At 37.2% G+C, this 19,156-nt stretch overlaps 2 protein-coding genes across 4 annotated transcripts in view; both read left to right on the top strand.

Moving 5' to 3' along the window:
- LOC131436009 (cytoplasmic polyadenylation element-binding protein 2) overlaps positions 1-19,156 on the top strand; it is a 701,408-nt gene that overhangs the window by 244,037 nt on the left and 438,215 nt on the right. The window lies entirely within an intron of this gene.
- On the top strand, positions 16,193-18,755 carry LOC131436018 (radial spoke head protein 9 homolog). The gene has a single exon (XM_058604438.1). It carries the CDS (start codon positions 17,853-17,855, stop codon positions 18,696-18,698), a length of 846 nt encoding a protein of 281 aa, XP_058460421.1. The 5' UTR covers positions 16,193-17,852; the 3' UTR covers positions 18,699-18,755.

The following is a 19,156-nucleotide window of genomic DNA, read 5'->3' as shown; positions in this document are numbered from 1 at the left end:
TGGTCGGATTTGCCTCCGGCTCTGATGGGGACAAAATTGTACTTACCTATACCTCCTCTTCGGTTCTCGTTCCCCCGTTCAACATGATTTAATCATCTTAAGAGGGATTACGCTTCTTCCTTTGTTCTTCCGGGCGTCCGTCCAACCCACCCTCCCCCCGCTGAAGAACTCCTTCATCTATTCATCTCGCGCTAAAATCTTCCACCTGCTTGCATACGGAGGCAGCGGAGAGAATATTCGCGGTAATAGAAGCAAACAAAACCCTTTCTCATTTCGCACCGGAATGTGAGATGGCGACGGAATGATCTGTGTTTGAAGTTTACTCCCCGTTCAAGGGGGAGTACGCGAGAGTCGGTAGGATTTTGGAGAAACTTTGGCGCGCTTGAAATATGATGAAAGTTAGTGTTCTGCTTCTTTTTTTTTTGTTTCTTTCGGGTGGATACAGGATGTGAAACATTCGGTTCCCGTTGGCGAGCAGCTGCATGTCCGAATTCCGAACTAGGAATTGAAGTTGTTATTACCAGGAAGAACAAATAACTATAGTGCAACGGATTTGCTTTGCTTATGCTGAAAACTGCGTTTCCAGAACCGGTTCGGAACGAACAGTGTTTGTGGAAAAATTTATGATCATTTATTACTCTTTCCGGCAAGGACACTGCTGACGTCAGTTCTGAAAAGGTAAATAGGTTTTGCTAGTGTTACGATCAGTGTTGCCAGATCTACGGATTTGAAAAAGTTCTTCGGATCCGTGGATGAAATCCTCTGATTTTCTACGAGGTGCTCCAAATTTCTCAAAAACCCATACGAAATGCACATTGTCTTAAATTTGGTAAGACCAAGTAACACATCACTCAATAAGTCAAATGACTGACGCACAGATGGCGGTATTGTTGTCAAATCAGTCCATATGAAATATCAACTTTCCATATACTATGGGGTGAAATTTCATGACATTTCGGTTAGTCCGACAAAAGTGATAGTCATCTAAGTGATGTGATATTTTGTCATTTAAAAAACAATGTATTTAAAACAATTCTGTCTGTTAATTTATCATTGCTTATTGATCAAAAAAATTTGATTGGTAGGTAATGTCAGAGACATAGCCGCGAGATTGACGTAGGACTGCATTCGAGATGTGTATAGAAATTAACTAATTTAATACCGTATGACCATTCCAAGTTATTTGTAAGTTTGAGCCTTAACCTAGAAAAGAATCATAACATAAATATAATCGTAACACAAGTCGTACAAACGCTCATATATTTCAATATTCCATACATCGCAATATTTGAGTGAACGAAACTATCAAAATGCTGTACGGGATTCATTTCCGGCATTCAGAAGGGCCAACTTGTGGAATTCTCTACGATATTAAACACTGTTCAGAACATGTTTCTCGAACGCGATGCAGTCAAATGCTAGCTTTATCTGCGCTTGTTTGGTGTAAATTTCGTACTTCGAAAAGTGCAAAAAGCCAATCAAACTATTCTGGATTTGCACTAAACTGATGATTTTTACCTCCGATTTGTAAATAAGTAATCTTAATAGTTTTTTAGATAACATTTTGAGCTATTAGAACAGTTGATTTTGCAAAATGTTCCCCATCGTTGTCCATTTTTCGTTCTCTTTTTCTCCAATGCAAACGATCAGCAGCTGGTTGAAGCAATTGCTCTTATTTGAAACGAAACTTACACTGCGAAGATCCAGTAGCAACTATGCTCACGGAAGAACTGGTGTTATTTGTCTGAGTTAAGGTTTTATGATCGGAACCTCATATTCGCCATTGACTGAAGCCCCAGTTGAATAATGCCGGATGTAATTCCATTGTCTGACGTGGATGGAGGCCTGCGCACTCGTGCGCGTCTCTGTTCGTGGATTATTATAGACTGAAGCTAGCAAAAAAAATAAATCTGAAAGCTGTACTTGAATTCAGTAACAGAATTCTGAGTCTGAGTCTGAACCGAAACTACATAACTGGCTTCAGAAACTGTAACTTGACCTGGATTCTTGAACTAGATTCTAGACATGAATTCTGAATCGGAAGTTTAGAACTGAATTTTAAACGTGCATGCAGGACCTGAATTCTGAATTTGATAACGGTTTTAGATTGTAATTGAAGAAGTCACATATGCCTAATTTATCCATGTACAATAAGCTTCACCAAAATATCGTTCCGCTTCGGACGATTTCAATATAAATTAGCATCGCGACAATGTTGAACACAGATGATGTTCAACCTGAACAGCCTGAAACTTTTATATAACCATTTTAACGTCCGAAGTTTTACACTCGAAACTTTAGCGTCAACAATTTTTTCGTTAGAATTTTTTAGTTAGAACTTTTACGTTCGAAAATTCAGTCAAAAATGTTTACATCAGAAATTTTTGCGTCCGAAATTTTTAGGTCAGAATTTTTTGCGTCAAAAATCCTCGTCAGAAATTTTTGCGTCTGAAGTTTTACGTCTAAATTTTTAGTTTTACGTCTAAATTTTTGTTAGAAATTTTTGCGTAAGAAATTTTACGTTCAAAATTTTTAGGTCAAAAATATTTACAAAAGAAAATTTTCCGTCAAAAATAATGTCGAAATTTTTAGGCTAGAAGTTTTACTTCTTACGTAGGAAATTTTTGTCAGAAATTTTCGAGTCTGAAATTTTACGTCTAAAATTTTTGTTTAGAAATTTTTGTCAGAAATTTTTGCGACGGAAAATTTCGTCAGAAATTTTTCGATCGAAATTTTTAAGTCATAAATATTTACGACAGAAAATTTTCCGTCTGAAATTTTACGTACGAATTTATTTGCGTCAAAAATGTTTGCGAAAAAAACTTCCGTTAAAAATTATGCCAAAATTTCAGAATTTTACTATTTACGTCCGAAATTTTTGTCAGAAATTTTCGCGTCTGAAATTTTACGTCTAAAATTTTTGTTTAGAAATTTTTGTCAGAAATTTTAGCGACGGAAATTTTCGTCAGAAATTTTTCGATCGAAATTTTTACGTCATAAATATTCACGACGTATTTTCCGTCTGAAATTTTATGTACGAATTTATTTGCGTCAAAAATATTTGCGAAAAAAAATTTCCTTTAAAAACTACGCCAAAAATTCAGAATTTTACTTTTTACGTCCGAAATTTTTGTCAGAAATTTTCGCGTCTGAAATTCTACGTCTAAAATTTTTGTCAGAAATTTTTGCGACGGAAATTTTCGTCAGAAATTTTTCGATCGAAATTTTTATGTCAAAAATATTTACGACAGAAAATTTTCCTTCTGAAATTTTATGTACGAATTTATTTGCGTTAGATTTTTAAATTAGACATTTTTACGTCCAAAATTTCGGTCAGAAATTTTCACGTAAAAAAAATTACATTCGAGAGTTTTAGGTCAAAAATATTTGCGAAAAAAAATTTTCCGTTAAAAACTATGCCAAAATTTCAGAATTTTACTTTTTACGTCCGAAATTTTTGTCAGAAATTTTCGCGTCTGAAGTTTTACGTTTAAATTTTTAGTTTAGAAAATTTTTATGTCAGAAATTTTTGCGACGAAAATTTTCGATCGATATTTTGACGTCAAGAATATTTACGGCAGAAAATTTTCCGTCAGAAATTTTATGCTCGAATTTATTTGCGTTAGAGATTTTTAAATCAGACATTTTACATCTAAAATTTCAATAAGAAATTTTTGCGTGAGATTTTACGTTCGAAATTTTTAGGTCAAAAATATTTACGAAAGAAAATTTTCTGTCAAAAATTGTCAAAATTTTTAGGTCAGAAGTTTTACTTTTTACGTCCGAAATTTTTGTCAGAAATTTTTGCGTCAGAAATTTTTGTGTCTGAAATTTGACGTCTAAAGTTAGTTTAGAAATTTTTGCGACGAAAATTTTTGTCAGAAATTTTCCGATCGAAATTTTTACTTCAAAAATACTTACGACAGAAAATATTCCGTCAGAAACTTTATGTTCGAATTTATTCGCGTTAGATTTTTGAATCAGACATTTTTACAACCAAAATTTCTGTCAGAAATTTTTGCGTAAGAAATTTTACATTCGAAATTTTTAGGTCAAAATTATTTATGAAAGAAAATTTTCCGTCAAAAATTATGTCACAATTTTTAGGTCAGAAGTTTAACTGTTTACGTCCGAAATTTTTGTCAGAAATTTTTGCGTCAGAAATTTTACGTTTAAATTTTTATAAATTTTTGTCAGAAAATTTTTGCGACACAAATTTTCGTTAGAAATTTTTTTTACGTCAAAAAATATTTACGACAAAAATTTTTCCATCAGAAATATTATGTTCGAATTCATTTGCGTTAGAAATTTTAAAATCAGACATTTACGTCCAAAATTTCTGTCAGAAATTTTACGTTCAAAATTTTTAGGTCAAACATACTTACGAAAAAAAAATTTTCCGTCAAAAATTGACAAAATTTCTAGGTAAGATGTTTTACTTTTTAACCCAAAATTTTTGCGTCTTCATTTTTAGTTTAGAAATTTTTGTCAGAAATTTTTGCGACGAAATTTTTCGATCGAAATTTTTACGTCAAAAATATTTACTACAGAAAAATTTCCGTCTAAAATTTTTCGTTTAAATTTATAAATCAGAAATTTTTAAGTCCAAAATTTCTGTCAGAAATTTTACGTTTGAAATTTGTAGGTCACAAATATTTACGGAAGAACGTCTAAATTTTAAGGACAGAAAAATTGTGTCAAAATTTTCAGTTCAGAATTTTACTATTTACGTCCGAAATTTTTGTCAGAAATTTTTGCGTCTAAAATTTCACGTCCAAAATTTTAGGTCAGAAATTCCAAAATTCTATCCAAAATCGTCCAAAATTCTCGCCAGAAATTTTTCAACACAAATTTTCGCGTCTGAAATTTTACGTCACGAATTTATATTAAAAAATTTCAACTTTAGAAATTTCGGCGTCACAAATTCTACGTTCGAAATTTTTAGGATAGGAAATTTTCCGTCATGAATTTCTATGTCAAAATTTCGACATCAGCAATTTTACTTTCAAAATTTATGCGTCAGAGAATTTTTCAAATCTTTTTCGTTAGAGATTTTTACGTTCGAATTTTTGTCGAACTGCTTTTCAAGAACAGTTTTATCGAGCTGTATTTTCAGCAGTTTTTCGAGTATTGTTAAGAAGTATTTCCGTCCAGCTTATTGTTTATCAAAATCTCGAGAGTAAATTGTATGTACTAAAGTAAAAGTAAACCGTAGTTTAGAATGTATATATTGAAAATATAAGAGGTGATCTTTCTCTTTGGTTGATGTACACTACCTATTTCTAACAATTAATGTTTGTGATAATTTGAAAGGGGAAAACATATTAGTACCCCAAAAATTTAGGCTAGGTTCATATACCCATTTTCAATAGTTTAAGTTTCGTCTTTGACTTATACTAATTATTTTTAACAATAAATGTTTATGATAATTTGAAAGAAGAAAAAATATTTTTACCCTCAAATTTATGCTAGGTGCATATACCCATTACCATTAGTTTTCACACCAATAATACTAATATCGTCAGCGAAACCAAGAAGCATGTGAGATTTATTGATGATGGTTCCATTCCTCTGCACGCCGGATCTTCATATCGCACCTTCGAGCGCTATATTGAACAACAAATTTGAGAGCGCGTCACCCTGCTTCAATCCATCTAGCGTCACGAAAGCAATTATTATTATTGGTGCAATGATATTATTGGTGTAGATCGTAGAGCTGTGGAAGAGGTTCTTGTGCCCTTCAAGCTGCGAGAATAGAGTTGACGACAAACTCTACCAAGACAAAGTACATGGTGGCTGGTAGAGAGCGAGACAGTCCAAACGGTGTAGGATCCGAGTTGGAGATTAATGGGGTACGATACAAGGTTACACTATGATGTTAACCGCGAGGTAAAAGGGTGTGTTGTAGCTGCTAATAGGGCTTTCTACAAACTCCGTAACCGGCTGGAATCCCGTAGCTTTCAGACACGCACAAAACTTGCTTTATACAAGCCGATAATACTACCTATATGACCATGAAACATGGTCGTTGAAGAAAACAGATATTCGAGTACTCGGCGTCTTTTAGAGAAAAATCCTGCGCTCGATTCTCGAACAATGGCGCAGATGCATGAATCACGAGTTGTGCCAAGTATACAAACATGTGGACATTGGAAGGCTTATAAAACACGGCAGACCACAGTGGGCTGGGCATGTAGTAAAAGTGCCAGAAGAGAGAATGGCCTACGTGATGCTCAGCAGAGAACCCGGCAGCGGTCGTCGATTGCGGGGTAGACTTCGCATTCGTTAGGTGTGCGCAACCGAAGAAGAAAACAGGGCGACTGGAGAGCGGCGGCTCAAAATCGAGTATCGTGGAATTCTACAAGTCGTTCGGTCATGTTCCGGGCACGAAGTAAAATGAAAACGATGTTTCAATGGAATGGTTTTATCAGTTGCCTTTTCACTCAAACACATTCCTTGAGTTATGCAAAATTTTATGATTTGCCAAGGCATCTGTAGCTGGTGGATTAAGAATCACAGAATCGACAATGACTGGATTTTTCGATGGGAACGAACTGCTTGAGTCGACGTGTTCTAATGTCTTATTACTTTACTAAGTCGAGGACGACAGATTTGATGTTTTTCTTTTTCACAATATTAAGTTTCATCACAGTTACATATTTGGGCCAAAAACGTAAATACGAAATATTTGCATTACAAGAATCCGCCATCCGTGCCAAGTCAGAAAACAAACTATACCCTAGTATTATCAGTTAGGTTTGCGTTCAATCAAAATTTTATTGCCATTATCCTTTTTTGGACTGATAAATCGATTCCAAAAAATACGATAGTTTTTTCCTTCGAAAAGCAAAAAGGTAAAATATCAAACATGTCTGCTTCAAATCATATTCACGTCAATTCGGTTATGTCAATATTGAAACAGTAGCAAGTAGCGTGTTTCGAAAAGCACTAAAAAGCTTATTTTTCTCATTTTTCTTTGCAGGTAAGAATCGTTATCTACTGAAAAGTTTTATTTCACCCTGCGAACAACATCATTCAGTTAGATTAGCAGTATAAAAAAATGGGTAAGTCGAGTGTGTGAATTCCATTGGGACCGTGAATGCAAATTTGAACAGTGATTATAACGAGTGACTGAAAAAAAAACAAAAACAAAATTCAACGCACACAAAACCAATCAATGACAACTCCAGAATTAGCCTTGCTGCTGTCCTTCTGGGGTCGACCTCAGTCAGTATCAATCCGAAAAATCCACATCGACATACCTATTTGCACAATTTCCCTATTAATATGTGCATGTAATTTATCACCGGACCGGCTTTTGTAGGTGTTTTTTATTCGCCTTTTTTCTCTCTCTCTCTCTCCCTGAGAGTTTTAAATTCACCCATTGTGCATTACATCGCGTCTGCTCCCACGCACGGAACACATCTGCAACATTTGATAGTCAGCTTTTTTTTTGCCTGTAATTTCGGTTTTGTGTTTTATTGTTTGTTTCTGGAGGCAACACAACAACAGCTGCCAGAGAACTGCAGTGCGAAACATGCCAACAACGACAATGGATCAGGGTTTTCAGTTCCCCGTCCAAGTGGGTATTCCCGTTTTAATTTCACGTGCCCTGCTCCGCGAACCGGTCGGAACACCGTTGAACATCGGAATTCGGTTCGGAAAAATAATCATTTTCCGTGCAGCACCTGTCCGGGGCCCAGAACATTACACCGGTGCGCCCGTTCCGCTTTGTCGCACCGGGTAGCGACGGCGGCGGCAGCGGCGGCCGCGGTACAAATCGAACATGATTGGGATTTTCGGGATTTATTCCCGATTTCAATTTGCTCTCTCGCACGCAAAGTTTAATGGAAACGCTGTCCTGGCTTGGAAACACGGAAAAGGCGAAGGGATTCGGGGGACGAAGAAAGTGCTGAAATCGATTTTCCGAGATGACATTCCGATCTTTCCCGTCGGCGTCGTTTCCATTTACACCCGATTATTGCAGCGTCACCAGTGCTCCCGAAGGGCAACGCGAACGAAAGGGTCGGAGGAGCAAACAGAGAAGAAAAAAAAAGGAAACCTAGATTGAAGGAACAGATTCGGTGTGCTCCCGCCAGGGGGTGGGGAGGGGCGGCGTGGGGAGAGAATAATGGAAGGGTGGAGGTAGTGGCTTTGTGGCGGTTCGTTGAATCGTACATTTTTTCTTCTCTCATCTCTATGTTCGCGATTGGCAGCAGGGTTTACCTCGAAATGGTTTGTGATTTGCGATTTTCGTTCTTCTGATGAACGAAATATTATTTGATGGCTGCAGGGTGGTCCCGAAAAGAACCCGTTCCATTCGGTCGGGATAATCTACGGTTCAGAGTGGGTGAGATTTTTATGGCGTATTCTGTTTGATTTTCAGTATTTACTTAACCCAGTACTATGCAGTACTCTCATAATACTTTTCATAGAAAAAGAAAAGTGTTTGAACGATTGAAATGGGTGATCTGTAAATGAACCAAGTTTTATCTAACTACTCGGAATTATTTTCAGGTCTAGATGAAATCTCAGATCTTGTCCTGTCAGAGTCTATAATCTTGTGTTCAGAGTCCAGAGACAAGAACCCAAATTGCAAAGTCAAGCATCCAGCGTTCAAAATGTTCAGTCTAATACCCTGAGTCCTGTGTTCAGAGTCTAGACATGGAATACGCAGTGGAATGATAAAAACTCGAAATTTTATATTTTCATTCACACCAACATCCAAGTTCACAATCCAGAGTGCAGAATACAGAATTCAGAATTTAGAATTTAGAATTCAGTGTGAAGAGCTCTTAATCCGGAGTACACATTTTAACACCTTGCGTCCAAAGTCCCGAATCCAGAGGCCAAAAAGCAGTGTTCAGTGTTCAGAGTTCAGAATTCTGAGCTCAGAGTTCAGGATTCGATATCTACAATCTAGGAATTTCAGTCCAAGAAACTTCGAAGCCAAGAGACCAGAAGAAAGATTCCAGAGTCCGGAAGCAAGAGTCCACAGTCCGAATTTAGAAGTTCAGAGCTCAGAGTCCAGAATCCGTAATTGAGCGTCCAGAGTCTAGAGTTCAGAGTCCAGGATGCAGAATTAAGTGTCCAAAACTCTTATCCCAGGGTTTCAGATTCCAGTGCCCCGAGTCCATAGTCGAGAATCCAGATGTCAGTCCTGAGTGTCCAGGTTATGAACTCTGTAATCCTAACTCCATATTTCAAAAGTCGAAAGATCCGATACCATCGTCAAGAGTTTAGTGTCCAAAATCCGTAGTCTCTAGTTCTTAGTTCAAAGCTCAGCATCCAGTGTTCAGAGGCTGAGCTCCGAAGTCCATATTGCGGAGTCGAAAGTCATAGTCCAGATTTCAGAGACCAGAGATACAAGTCCACACAGTTGTTTCGGTTTCAGAATTCAGAGTGCATAGTTCAGTATCCGGAGTTCAAATTCTGCAGTCTAGACTATAGAGTAGAGAAGTTTACTGTCCACAGCTCAGAGCAAAGATTCCATACTTTACATCGATTGTTCCGAATTAAGAGTCTGGATTCTGAAGTCCTGAGTCCAGAGTCGACAACCCAGATTCCAAATTCGAGTGTCCAGAGCTCAAAATCTAGAATCCGGAGACAACAACACTTGGTTCTGGGCATTGGACACAGGACTCCCGACTCTGAATTCTCGGCTATGGACTCGGAGCACTGGACCCTGGGATTATAGTTTTGAACACTTAATTTTGAACCCTGTACTCTGAACCCTACACTCTTAACTCTCATTTACGGATTTTTGACTCTGAGCTCTGAACTTCATGTTCTAAACTCGGACTGTGAACTCTTGATTTCCGGAATCTTGATTCCGGACTCTGGAATCGTATTTCTGGTCTCTTGGCTTTGGAATTCCGAGTTCGCATTTACTGGATTCAAACTCCTCCATTCCTTATATCGAACCCTGAGTTCTGAACTCTGGATTCTGTACTTTGAACACTGAACTCTGGTCTTTGGCCACTGCAATTGTTTTTTTAGACGCAAGGTGTTAAAATCTGTACTCTAGACTCAAAACACAGCACGCTAGTTTCTAAGCCCTGAATTCTGTAGGCCATACAGTTGTTCCAGTTTCAGAATTCAGACTCCACAGAGTTCATAGTTCAGTATCCAGAATTCAAACTCTGCAATCCAGACTATAGACTGGACAGTTCTGATTTTGAAATCGAGAGTGTCCATAGACAACAATTCAGAGTTCACAGTCCAGAGCTCAGAGCAAAGAATCCATAGTTCACATCCATTGTTCCGAATTAAGAGTTCGAAGTCCCTATCCAGATGTTCAGAGTCTGGATTCTGAGACTCGAAAGTCGAGTGTCCAGACTCTGAACATCTGGAATCTCGAGCCTATAGTTTATATTCTACAATCCGGATTCAACATTTCAGAGCTTCAGAATTCAGAGTCCATATTTTAAAATGCTGAGCCCAGTGTTCAGGGAACGGGCTTCGAAGTTCAGATTTCAGAACCAAGAGTCTAGAATCCTGAGTCCAAAGTCCAAAGTGTCCAGAGTCTAGACTCAGATTTCAGAATCGTGGCTCCATAGACTAAAACCTGGAGAGATCATTGTTCGAGTCCAAGTATGGAGTAGAGCTCAGAATCCAAAGTCCAGAGCCTAGTATCCAGTGTAGCGATTCCAAAGTCGAGAGTTCAGAGTCTAAAACCTAGAAACTCGATTTTTTGTACAGACTCCAGAGTCCGGAATTCGGAGTCCTCACTCTCAATCACAATCGGATTAGAAGGTTCAAAATTCAGAGTCCATATTCTAAAGGGCAGAGTCCAGTGTTCTGAGACCAGATTTCAGAGTCATGAGTCTAGAATCTTGAGTCCAAAGTCCAGAGTCCAGAGCTAAGTGCCCAGAGTCTAGACTCTGAAGACCTGAGCTCAGATTCCAGAATCGAGAGTCTAGATGCCACAGTCAAAAATCTAGAATCTCGATTTGTTTGTTCAGAGTCCAGAGCTCGGAGTAGAAAGTTCAAAGTTCTTAAGTCATAGTACCAAACTCCGGGTTCAGTATCCCGAGTTCCAAATCTGCAATCTAGACTATAGAATGGAGATTTCTGATTTTAAAATCGAGAGTGCCGAGTCCATAAACCAGAATTCAGAGTTCACAGTCCAGAGCTCAGAGCAAAGAATTCATAGTTTACACCCATTGTTCCGAATTCTGAATTCAAAGTCCCAGTCCAGGTGTTCAGAGTCTGGATTCTGAAGTCCAGAGTCCAGAGTCGATAACCCAGATCTGATTTTTATTTCAGATTTCTAATTTTGAATTCTAGATTTCTGATTTCATAATTTCTGATTTCATAATTTCTGATTCCTGATTTTTAATTACTAATTTCTGATTCCTGGATTCTAGTTACTATTTTTGTATGTCTGATGTCTCATTTCTAGTTATGTATTTATGCTTTGCGATTTCTGAGTACTAATTCTAAGAATTTCTTATATCTGATCTTGGATTTTCCTTTCCTATTTCGAATGTCTGATTCTGGACTTTCGATTTCTGATTTGTGGCCTGATTTCTAATTTTCAATTTCTATTTTTATAATTTATTTAATTTAATTTCTTTTCTAGTTCCCGATTTTCGATATTTAATTGCCGGGTACCAATTTCTAATTCCTAACTTACAATTGTTCTATTTCTGGTTACTGGTTTCAGATTTCTAATATCTGTTTTTCGGTGTTGTTTTTCAGAGACTTGATTCTTATGTCTGGTTTCAGAGTTCTAACTCCCGATTTCTAGTTACTTATTTCTTATTTAAAATTCTTGCCATTCCTTATTTCTAATTCTTGACTTCTTATACCTGACTCTTGAATTCTCTTTCTTACCTTTAATTTCGAATTTCTGATTCCTGATTTTGGATTTCAGATTTTTAGTTTCCGATTTTTGCTTTCTAATTTATCCCTGATTTTACATTTCTCATTTGCGATTTCTTATTTTTGAGTTTCCGTTCTTAATTCCTAATTTCTTTTTTATAATTTGTGATTATCAATTTTCGTTTCAAAATTTCTTATTTATAATTTCAGGTTCCCAATTTAAAATTTGTAATTCCCTAGTTCTAATATTTGGTTTTGGATTTATTGTCTCGAATGCCTTTTTTCATATCGTTTATTTTACCCCGGCTTTAACCATTTTGATCGTTCACCGGGGAGGCCTTGAATGCCTAGTTTTTGTCTTCTGATGTCATTTTTCGGTGTCTTTATTTTATGATTCAAGATTTCTCTTTATTTCAAATTTCGAATGAATACCCGATTTTTCTTTTCTTATATTAGTTTTATGCTTCCTGTTTCCGGTGTTTTTTGTATTGTTTTTGCTCTATGATTTCGGATTTCTAAATTTTGATTTTTGGTCTCGGATTTTGGATCTAGAATTTCAGATTTCCTGCGAAATCATTGGGAATTAGGATTTTCACATTTCTGATCTTATATCTGATTCCTGATTTCCCTTTCTCATTTTTATAATTCGAATGTTCCAGATTGTAGATTCTCAATTTCTGATTCGTGATCTCTGATTCCTAATATCTTATTTTTGATTTCCAATTCCCAATTTTTCATTTACTATCGATCGAATAGGGAGAGTTGAACTGCCCCCTTCTTTTTATTATCAATGGTAAAAAAAACTTGATACTTTTTCTAATCCATTGGGACAGAAATCGAGAATGGGATGCCAGTAATCGGATATAAAAAATCACGAAGAAATCATGATTAGAAATCTGAATTCAAAATCAGAAAACAGAAACCAGCAAACACAAAAAAACAAATTATAGCTTAGGAACTACAAATTAGAAAATACAAATTTTAGATTAGGAATTAGAAAGTAGAAACAGATTAGGAATTAGAAAGTAGAAAACGCCAACTGGAATGTAAAATATTATAAGAAAGGAAGTAATAAGTTTGATAACTATTAATAAGTCATAATTTTTTATTTTTTATTGCTGGTTATTGATTTTTAATTTAGATTTCTGATTTCTGATGTATAATTTTAGAATTTTAATTTTTGATTGCTGATTTCTATGTCAGATATCGGATTTCGGTTTTATAATTTTTTAAATCCGATTACTGGCATCTAATTCTCGATTATTGTCCCAATGGATTAGAAAAAAGTATCAAATATTTTTTTAACCATGGATAACAGAAAGAAGTGGGCAAACAGAAATAGTAAATTATAACTTGGGAACTACAAATTAGAAATTACAAATTTTAGATTTTAGAATTGGGAAGTAGAAAACAGAAAAATAAAAATCGCAAATTTGAAAATAAAATATAATAGGTTATAATTTTTTTATTTCTGTTTGCTGGTTTCTGTTTCCTGATTTTTAATTTAGATTTCTGATTTCTTTTTTCGGATGTCTGATTCTAGAATTTTAATTTCTGATTGCTAATTTATATGTCTGATATCGAATTTCGGTTTTTATGATTTTTTATATCCAATTACTGGCATCTAATTCTCGATTTCTGTCCCATCGGAGTAAAAAAAGTATCATGTATTTGGATTTATTTGTTCAATAGAAAGAGGTGGGCATTTCAACTCTCCCTATGCGATATGAATTAAATGGATTCATTTATTCTCACAATTCGCTACTTCGCTGCTTCCTGATTTATGTGTACTTTATTTTGTTTTTGCTCTCTGATTTCGGAATTCTAATTTCTGATTTTTTGCCTCGGATTTTGGATTTAGGATTCCTTATTTCTATTTTGATTAGGAGTCCTAAATAGTTGGGAGTTAGAGTTTTATAATTTCTGATATCTTGTGTGTGTTTTGCTATTCTTATTTCGAATTCGAATGTCTAGTTCCAGATTTTAGATTTTCGATTTTTGTGATCCTTGATTTATGATATTCTCATATCCGATTTCTACTTTCCAATTTTCTATTTTCAATTTTTAGTTTTCTATTTAAACTTACTAATTTCTACTTTATAATATTGTTTTTTTTTTTTTAATTTGCGAATTTTAATTTCGTCCTTTCAATTTTATTATTCCTAATTTAACTTTAACAAATTCTAATCTGTAGTTCCTAAGTTATATTATTTTTATTTCTGTATGCTGTTTGCTGATTGTTTAACCATGGGTAATAGAAAGAAGTGAGCATTTCAACTCTACCTGCCCGATATGATTTAAATGGATCCATTTATTCTCACGATTAGCTTGATACTTCGCTGTTTCTTGTGTCGTTTTTTTTTGTTTTAGCTCTCTGATTTCGGATTCTCAGTTTCAGATTTTTGATCTAGGATTTCTGGAACCGATGAAAATATTCCAAGTTTTTAATAAAATTTTTGAATTTTTAGGTCTGATTACTGATTTAGAATCTCAGATTTTCAATTTCTGATTCCTAATTATGATTAGAAACACGAAATCATTAGGAATTTCTAATTTCTGATATCTTATACCTGATTTCCCTTTCTTATTTCTAATTCAAATGTTTGGTTCCAGATTTTAGATTTGTGATCTCTAATTCTAATATCTTATTTCCGATTTCTAATTTCCAATTTTTATTTGGAATTTTTAGTTCATTTAAACTTAATAGTTTCTATTATAGTATATTGTATATCTCAATTTCCGATTTCTGGTTTCTGTTTTTTACCTTCCAATTCATAAATTTTTTAGTTATATTTTTTTATTTAATATTTCTTATTTCTAATACCGATTTCTAATTTCTGATGTTTGCTTTCTAAATTTTAATTTCTGATTGCTGGCTTCTATGTCTGGTATCGAATTTCGACTTTATGATTTCTTATATCCAATTACTGGCATTTAATTCTCGATTTCTGTCCCATAGGATTGAAAAGAGTATCAACTAATTGTTTAACCATGGGTAAGACATGGAAGTGGGCATTTCTACTCTCCCTATCAAACATGATTTCATTGGATCCACTTATTCTCACAGTTTGCTACTATCAGGTGTACAACTGTGCTTCCGCCGTTTTCCGATAGGTGGCTGGTTAAAATACATAGATGATAATGCCTTTAAAGTGAATGTGTACAGTGCCTAACGAATTGTCATCGCAGTTTCAGTGACAGTTGTTCTTGTTTTCGTATTATTCACGCTCGAAAATGTCCGTTTATGTGCCCAATTCTCGCAATTTGCGGGAAGTTTTACTTTTCTATAACAATTCGAAAAAAAAATGTAACTGAAGCGCATCGAATGCTTTCAGAAACTTACGGCGATGCTGCTCTGAGTAAAAGAACGTATCGGGAGTGGTTTCAACGTTTTAAAAATGGTGATTTCGATGTCGAAGACAAACATGATGGTGGAAGAGAAAAAACCTTCAAAGATGAATAACAATTTACTACGAGCTCTTGAAACTGGGTGAAACCATCACAGGAGATCGCTACCGAACGCAACTGATGCGCCTTAGTCGCGCGCTAAAACAAAAGCGGCCACAGTATCAAGAGCGACATGGCGACAAGTCATCCTCCAACACGACAATGCTTGGCCTCACGTCGCAAAAGTGGTCAAAACGTACCTGGAAACGCTGAAATGGGAAGTCTTGCCCCACCCGCCGTATTCCCGTATTCTGCTGCTCTAGAGGCGCTACTGTGCATTAAACCACTACATGTGTCCCTAAAACAAGAAGCATTATCTTGTGCATACCGTCTTAAGGTTACAGGGCTTTGGAACAGTAACCCGTTAGATTGTGCTACCAGCCACACTCGCTTGTGGTCTCAAATGGTTACGTGGGATGAGTATCTACTCGCTCCTAGTGACCTAACTCTCACATGCAGTTTTCCTTTCAAAACATTCAATGTGAGCTATCCTCTTCGTGAGGAGTGGTTGTCTGGTTGTCTGGAACGACAACTGGATGAACACATAGTTTGTTATACGGACGGTTCTCTGTTGAATGGTCGTGCTGGTGCTGGTGTCTACTGTCGTGAAATGAGGCTGGAGCAGTCTCATTCACTTGGTAGATACTATACTGTGCTCCAAGCAGAAATCTACGCAATTCTGTGTGGAGTACAATCGGCACTTCAGCAGAGGATCTGTGGTAAACGAATTTATTTTTGTTCCGACAGTCAGGCAGCCTTAAAAGCACTCAGTTTGAATGACTCACGGTCGAGTCTAGTGATCGCATGTCGAACTCAAATTGAAGACCTCAGCATTTCATATGCTGTTTACTTCTTATGGGTACCCGAACATTCTGGTATTACTGGAAATGAATGGGCTGATGAGTTGGCTAGAGCTGGTGCAACGAATGATTTCGTTGGTCCTGAACCAGCTTTACCACTTTCAACTAGTTGGATAAAGCACAAGATTCGTTCTTGGGCTGCATCCAAACATGCCAGCTACTGGCGCAGCTTGCAAACTTGCGCTCAGGCAAAAGCATTTCTACCAGATTTAAATCTGAAATTGTCAAAGTGTCTACTGCATTTCTCCAAGCAACATTGCAGTATTCTGGTCAGAGCTCTGACTGGACATTGCAAACTCAATTATCACATGGCTACTATTCAACGTTCCGAGTATTATTCGTGTGATTTGTGTGAATGCTATTACGGTACTTCATATCTTCTGATATGTAACTGTCCCGCATTGACGCAGCTACGTATCCGGGTTTTTGGTTCTCCATACATGGTTGAGTCTGTGTATGCGGAGCTAAAATTGAAGGATATTCTCTCGTTTCTCACCCAATGTGGTAAGGAGCTATAGTCAGAAGGGTTCATCGTTCTTCCTGGAGTGAATGAATCCCTTCTGTATTCACCTTGAATAGGATTTGGCAGATTGTTTGGTATCCTCTAGGGGGTACCGAATTTACTTCTGCTCGTACATACTGCGAATCGTTCTGCATTCTTCCGGGAGTGCAGAATTGTGTCGCTTTTGTAAGATCTCTAAATACTCTCGGGGGTTGGAGGTTTTATTAACAGCAGACTGTTCGGGGCCTCGTAGAGGTTCAGAATTTACTTCTGCTTCCACTAAATGTGATCCTCAGCAGATTGTTCAGCATCCCTTAGGGGTGCAGAATTTAGGTTGTCGCTAGCGACGGATAATACTTTGAATAATACATCTGTATGCACTTTTTCGCAATAAAGCTTTAAATTTTGGGAAAAAAACCGCGGAAGCAAAGTTGTACACCTAATACAATTTTCATTTATTTATGTTATGTAATCGCTGTTGTTTGAACTAAAAACAGCAATAGCTTTCAATGTGATATCATTAAACTCAGACCAATACTGAAGAAGAAAGACGGATCCAACGAAATTGGAAACCGTGCATAAGTTTCAGGAATTCAGTTCTGTCATTATCAATTTGGCATCAGATGTTCTCACGTTCATGTTAAATTGTCCGTATGGCAGGGGTAAATGGAATAAGTAAATCAATAGCCTCGGTGTGGGAAGGATTCCCGATTTTTTTTTTTGGATTGAAAATCATACATTCCAATCAGAACATTTCCAGTTCCACGGAACGAAACGCTCTGGTGGCGATGGCGAGCGCAGAATGATGGTTCTCATTGTTCGAATTCGAATACAATAAAAACAGAACGCACAAAACTCAGAGGCGGCGGTTCTACCAGATGAGCTTTAATGAGGTCCACTCATTATCGAGCTTTACATGGGAGGAGGGGAAGGAGGAGCAGGGTTGGATAAATGAGATCCAAAGGAGGTTTTTTATTGTTGCCCGACCCCCTAAGGGGTGGATCCAATTGTCCATGGAATCGATGTCATAATGTGTGGGCTGCGAAATTGCACGATGAGTTTGAGCTGGCAATTAAAAATTGAGGATTTTCTGATATTGATTCGTTTTGACGCTGCATTTTCGATTTTTTCCGACGATTCGATCGTGGTTGGCGTTGAGATTTCAACGCAGTTGGCTAGTGAAGTGGTGAGAAGTTGACAGTCTACTGACGGCGGAAATGAATCTGGAAAACTTGCATGATCATTTACCGTATCTGTCATACGGCTTTCGAACGTTGACAACCGAAGAACGTATGAAGCTGGAGCATTCGCTTCGGTTGCTTCAACAAATGCAACATCTCGATGCGGTCTATTTCCTCGGTAAACTGGAAGGATTGGAAGCCGATTATCTGTTGGCGTTCGGTTGTCCTAGTCGAGATATTTTCCTTGGTCGGAAGTTTTTTTACAGTTTAAATTTGACCGATTGGTATCAGCTGTTGGAGCCGAAAGATTGGTGTCGGGATTGGGATCAAATGGAGGTCCCGTTTCAAGGAGATCCGGCTTACAAAGTGCTGCAAGATCTTGGACCGAAATATGCTCTGAATGAAGATCTGGTTCCGGTGGTAGAAGGGGAGCGGTTGATTTTGAACGTCAAAGAACAAAATCGGCTTTGGTTTGTAATGAACAGCATTCTAGACGAGGCCGTAATCGTTCCGAGAGGTGTGCTGTATCACACAGTCGAAGGACAGTCCGTTATCAATCCGTTTTTTCACGGTATCGGTATCAATGACAGTTTGAAGCTTCACAATTATCATCACTTCCGGAAGCCAATTGGAGAACCAGGCAAGAATCTTCTGAAGCGAGACGATTGTAACTATTTTCTGGACGTTTTTGATTCGGCTGACGATGTGATTCCTAAGGAGCACAGCTTTGCGGTAACACGAGATCCTCAGCGGGATGTGTTCATGTTGAAGAGCTTACATTGGCCCGGGATGACTAGCTTTCATCGTGCGAATTCCGATGTGTATGGATTTTTCTACTTTGGTGATGGCAGGAAAAATTGGGACCTACTTTTCAAAATCTAATTGTCGATGACGTAAATCCTTCAGCTACACACGAAATATATCTAAACCTGAAAATTAGGCCATTGATACGGTTTTTCATTCATCCGAAAGTTTGTCGCCAAACGTTTTTTTTCCTTCGTTGGGAAGCGGAAAGAGCAAATGCCGCACAATGCGATGGAACCGCGTTTCCCATTTCTCGAAAAACTTGGCCACCGAGGCAAGTGAACCGATACTACTCAAACCATAAAACTCGCTTCCGACAGCGCGCTTGGAACATCCGCGAAGCTACAGGAATAGAATTGAAAGCTTTTATCTTTCCATCGAGCAGACAGCAAAAAAAAACCACCACCACCAAATGTAGCGCTCGGCTCGGCTAGTTGGCTGAAAATGAGTTTACTCTAGTTAGCGGATTTTTTTCCCCCGACTGCTTGGGGGGAGAAACATACCAGCAGCAGCTTGGCGGTTTCCATTTTCCAGAT

Source organism: Malaya genurostris, chromosome 1, assembly GCF_030247185.1.
Source record: "Malaya genurostris strain Urasoe2022 chromosome 1, Malgen_1.1, whole genome shotgun sequence".
In the NCBI taxonomy this organism is placed as follows: domain Eukaryota; kingdom Metazoa; phylum Arthropoda; class Insecta; order Diptera; family Culicidae; genus Malaya; species Malaya genurostris.
Note: the sequence above shows the minus strand (reverse complement) of the source record. Positions and strands in the feature narration are given on the sequence as shown.

Coding starts and splice junctions, on each gene's coding strand:
- LOC131436018 (XM_058604438.1), top strand. CDS start 17,853: ATGAATCTGGAAAACTTGCATGATCATTTACCGTATCTGTCATACGGC.